Genomic DNA, 5579 nt, shown 5'->3' with positions numbered 1-5579 from the left:
AGAGAGAGAGAGAGAGAGAGAGAGAAATAGAAAGAGTGAGAGAAAGACATTGTAAAGAATGTTAAAATTGTAGTAGAGAATGTCAAAGGTCAGTGTTGATTGGCAGTGTATAACTCAGATTGCAGAGTTTAACTCATTCATAGATATATAATCTAATGAAATATACTGCATATGTAATTCAATTACTTTTGAAAATAATCATGATAAGGGATTTAGTAATATCAAATTAATTAATTTGTTGTATATATAGAATGTGACAACAAAAATGTTTAAAAATTATTTGGAAGGTTTTTAATTTGAATACAAGGCAATCTTAGAGGTGAAATACCTAGAATATTTGGTTTGTCTGTTGAAATACAATAAGGAATGGTGAAGTAAGATATCTGCATTGATTTGGTTCTTCTTCATTGGTGTAGTAGAATCTCAGCTAGTTTTTATTGTGAAGACCCTGCAAGGCAGTAGTGTATTAGATAATTGTGAGAGTGGAGAAGCTACTGCTTATGACAGAGTTGTATATGGTCTGCTGACAGTAGATCTCTAAATGTGACATGGTAGATGTCAATCAGCTTTAGTAGTGAGCTACTTTTGTAGCTTGGAGGGATGACGAGCTGGTGCATCAGATCAGAACACACACACACATGCACTGATTATATCATATGGCATCAAGCCTGCCAACCATTTGTCATTTTACATTAAGGATGAAGGTGAAACATTGAGTGGAGTGTGGAGAAGAAATTGTTCGGTCATCTGGTGTAGTGTATTAATGATTGCCAGGCTGTAGTATATGTTGATAAGGATGATGAAAACAATGATGATGATAATTAAAAACATATTTATTGGTTTGGTTGGGGAGTGGAAGAGGTTGTGTCCATGTCTTTTGCAACCTTCTGAGATTGGTGAGATTAACACAGGTAATGCTCTTCTTGGACAATAATGATGATGATGACAACTATAATATTAATAATAATAATAATAATCATAATAATAATAATAATAGTAGTAATAATAATAATAATAATAATGGTGGTGGTGATGATAACTATAATGATGAGGATTGTTGTATAAGATGGTCTAATTACCTTCAACTTCTAGCAGTAATTGACAGTAACTCTTACTGTAGAACACAGGTGAAGATACACTTGCTAAGTGCAAGGGAGAGAGAGAGGGAGACTCTGGACCCCATTACCCTCTACCATATGTTACTGGATAGAAACCCTGGTCCTACTCCTAACATATGGACCGTTAATAACACAGTTTTCACATATGCACACATTCCTGTAGAGGTCATCTGAAACATTAATAAAAAATATATATATATATACATAGGCACAAGAGTGGCTGTGTGAATATAGGCACAGGTACAGGCATAGCTATATGGTAAGAAGCTTGCTTCTCAACCACATGGTTCTGGGTTCACTCCCACTGCATGGCACTTTGGGCAAGTGACTTCTATTATAGCCTTCAGGCTGACCAAACCCTTGTGAGCGGATTTGGTTGACGGAAATTGAAAAAAACTCATCGTGTGTGTGTTTATGTCCCTGTAATTTAGTAGTTTAGCAAAAGAGATGATAGAATAAGTCCCAAGCTTAAGAAGAAAATTAGTCCTGGGGTTGATTAATTCAACTAAATCTGCTCAAGGCGGTGCCCCAGTATGACCACAATCTAATGACTGAAACGAATAAAAGGTAAAAAGTCTTAATTTTTATATGGAGCAAGTGTGAATGATGGATGAGAAGGCCTTGTACCTTCAACTTCAGGTATCACTGGAAGTGGCATTGAAGTCAGTGTGGGTACGTGTGGTGTTGATGGTGGTAATAGAGTGTTCTGCTCTGACCAATAACTCTGATCTGTCAGTACCACTCTATTGCACACGGCCCAACACAACTACACCATCTCACACACTGACAAGTACTCCACCACTCTATACTTTTGCATGTGACATACCATTGCTCACAACTGTGCACTTCACATAACCACACAACACTCCATATACCCTCACATCACTCCATAAGCACCTTTTGTCACTCTATGTACCACTCCAGTGAGAAATCGGTATAGAAGTATTTATAGGATTAATTGAACATATCATAGCATTCTATATGTATGCGTGTGTGTATGCATATAGATATGTGTATGTTGGTGTGTGTGTGCATTTGAGTTGGTGTTAATTTTTAAACAAACTAGTAAAGTGTGTATGTATAAATGTGTATCTATGATGTAAGACTTCAAGTATATGTATCTATTTGCATGTGTGTGTGTTATGTCACCATTTAACATCCACTTTTCCATGAGTGCATGGGATGGATAGAATCTGAAGGCCAGTTTTCTACTACCAGATGTCTTTGCTGTCACCAACCTTCATCTGTTTCCAAGTAATTTATTATTCTTCCTGACCAGACATATTTTCATAGAAGATTAGAAATAAATAATATTGCTTGCATAACAGTAATATTCATTTTCATCTGCCGTATGAAATCAAGGCAAAGAGATAGTAGTGCACACATACCCACACACATACACACACGAATGCATGTGCGTGCGATGGGCTTCTTTCAAGTTTTTGTCTAAAAAAAATTCACTCATAAGACATTGGTCAGTCCAGGGCTATAATAGGAAAAACTTGTGAGACTAATTCATGAACAATGTCTTTAACTTCTTTTTAAGACTATCAATGAAGTCCTTGTATGTGAACCAGTACAAAAGTGATCTGTAATAATTTAACTATTCTTCTAATAATTTCAATTAATTTGGTTGATAATGTGACAATGAATAGAGGTAAGGATTATCCCAACCCATTCATACTTCCCAACACCATAACAATATCTTTCCATTACAATCTCTACATTTTAAAATTAGTTTTCAAAAGCGTCACTCCACTGACACACATCCTTCCAAGGTCAACATACCTTTGTATAAACTGCCAAAAATTTATTCTATCCCACATTGTAAACAACCCAGCCTGAGGTGAAACTTTGAATAGACTTAGCTTTTGATATGATAAAAAATAAAAAAAACAAAAAACAAAAAAAGACTTACGCATTTATACTCTAGCAGTCTATGGTAGCTAGTCTTAGTCTATTTTTAAGTCATTAGGATGAACATAAGATTTTTCAGGTAATTTTACCTGTTTGAGTTGCCACATGCAGGCTTCTTTGTTATATCTTTTATACAGATTCAGTCTTAGACGTATTTAGGTTGTGCTTTGACGTGTTGTGGTGATGTTTTTGCTTTTCTGGAGATTCTTAGTGAAGTGATTCTTGGTAGGGACTTCATGTTCATACCTGTCCAAAACATGTGAGTGGTGTACATATGGTCAAAACTAGATGTTCATACCTATCCAAAAGTTAGTGATATGAATCAAACGAGATGATGTAGTGATATTTATCCCAGTCCAAAGGTGATTAGTAATGTGGGTGGTGGAAGCATGGCTAAAAGAGGACGTGGTGATATTTACATACCTGTTTACATGTTATAAATTTGGGAGGTGTAAATATGGTTCAGGTACAATGTAGTGATGTTGGTACCTCTCCAGAGGGTATTAGTGGTGTAAATGATAAAGGATGTATTAGTGTTGGTGTCTTTTCTCAAACATCTCAGTTATAAATATAATAACTCTAACCAACAACTAGATAACTAGTTCTCCGTTACATTTCAATACTGGTAAATATGATAATTGTTTTTGCGTGTATTTTTGTCATTGTTGTGTCTGTTCACATTGGGTTTATGTTTATATGTGTTTGTACATTAGTCACTGTTTCTGTATGTTGTTTGTGTTAAAGTGCTTGTTGTATGTGTGTTAATGTGTTGAGTCTTTACTTGGATTTCACACGTTTATCCTTTTATGTTTGTATTTATTTGCATTATGCTGTAGCTTTAGCTAGAACTAGGTGTTCTGGAGTTTATGTAAGTTTTAATGTGTTATCATTTCATTTCACTCATATTGCTTTCTCTTCCCTCATCTGCATTTCTTTCTTTCACATTTTTTTCACTTTTCCTCTTTTTCATCTCCATCTCATCATATCCTTTCTTTGCTTTCACTTCTATCCACCATCACATATACAAATCATTCTGTTAATTCCATATTAATAACATTGTGTTTTTGTTTTTTTTCTTTTCTTTTTCATCACTTCGGTGTGTCTCATCACCTCTTGAAACTGGATTCTTCTTCAATCCATTTGGACAACCAACCAACCAATTGACTACCAACTTGAACTGATGCTGAACTTAATTGAATTTGCTTCAACTTGTTTCCAAACATACACTATATTTATTTATGCATACAAACATTGAAAAAAAAAAAAAAAAAAAAAAAAAAAAAAAAAATCAAAATAGGTCTATCACGAATGTTTTGGCAAATGCAAAGGAATTATCCAACCAGATCGCTATCATACACCGGACGCTGAGTGCATCTATTGCACTGAATGCCACGCACTTTTTAACCCACAACAATTTGTTTGTCACTCACACACCCCAATGGAGAACCGTATATGCCATTGGGGGTTTGATTCTGCGCATTGGCGGAACTATTTGATGCTTGCCAAAGATCAAGAAAATCTAGAAAAATGCCAAGACATCATTGATCAGATAAAGAACAAGTTTGATGGATGTAAGACAAAACGAAAACAGGTAAGTATTTGCTTGTCTCATTGACATTTATTTATTCTAGTCTAGTAATGATGTTTTTTTTCCTTACCATATCACATGGCTCTGAGGGATTCTGTAGGTTTGGACATTTGCACATTGCTTCAATCCATAGAACCTATGTAGAGCTGTATCCCTAGTTTTACTTGTAATATTTCTTTCATCATCATCATCATCATCACCATCATCATCATCATCTAACATCCATTTTCCATGCTGGCATGAGTTAGATGGCTTGACCGGAACTGGCAAGGCCAGGAGCCACACCAGAGTCCATAGTCTGTTTTGACATGGCTTCTACAGCTGGATGCCATTCCTAATGCCAACTACTTTACAGATGCTTCTTTGCGTAGCACCATCACCAGTGCTTTTTACATGGCACTAGCATCAGTACCTAATTGCAGCTATATAGAATGTGATTGTTCAAGGTACACCTATTTGTAGTATGAAGTACTGTAGCTATTTACAGATGGTCAGACTATGTGTCTGCCTCTTTCTCTTTTTCTCCTCTTCTCTCTGCAGTACCCATCAATAGTTTAATAAACAAAGCCTGTGATATTCAAGTGCTTTGACTATAGTCGCATTACAAGGCCATAAACACACATACCATGAGCTTCTTGCAGTTTCTATCGATAAAATCTACTCACAAGGCTTTGGTCAGCCTGAGGCCTTAATAGTAATTTGCCCAAGGTGCTATGCAATGGAACTAAACAATGAACCATGTGGTTGGGAAGCAAGTGTCTTACCACACAGCCATACCTATGAATTTTTTTTAATGCCAAACATTGCAAATAAAGTGTGTAGAATGCTAATTGCTTTTGTTTTTAATTTCACCTGACTGACATGAGCTGAGTTTAGATACATCAACAGGGGCACAATGCAATGACTAGCAGTAAAGCAATGTAATATATATATATATATATATATATATATATATA

At 35.5% G+C, this 5579-nt stretch overlaps 1 protein-coding gene across 2 annotated transcripts in view; it reads left to right on the top strand.

Annotated features, from left to right (window-relative positions):
• LOC106881090 (ski oncogene) overlaps positions 1-5579 on the top strand; it is a 107125-nt gene that overhangs the window by 57063 nt on the left and 44483 nt on the right. For both annotated transcript variants that reach the window (XM_052974090.1, XM_052974089.1), the window contains exon 2: positions 4333-4626. In XM_052974090.1, coding sequence (XP_052830050.1) covers positions 4333-4626 — 294 coding nt within the window. The remainder of the gene's footprint in view (positions 1-4332; positions 4627-5579) is intronic.

The sequence above is a fragment of the Octopus bimaculoides genome, chromosome 17 (assembly GCF_001194135.2).
Source record: "Octopus bimaculoides isolate UCB-OBI-ISO-001 chromosome 17, ASM119413v2, whole genome shotgun sequence".
Classification (NCBI taxonomy): Eukaryota; Metazoa; Mollusca; class Cephalopoda; order Octopoda; family Octopodidae; genus Octopus; species Octopus bimaculoides.
The sequence above is the reverse complement of the archived record's forward strand: the minus strand, read 5'-3'. Positions and strand labels throughout refer to the sequence as shown.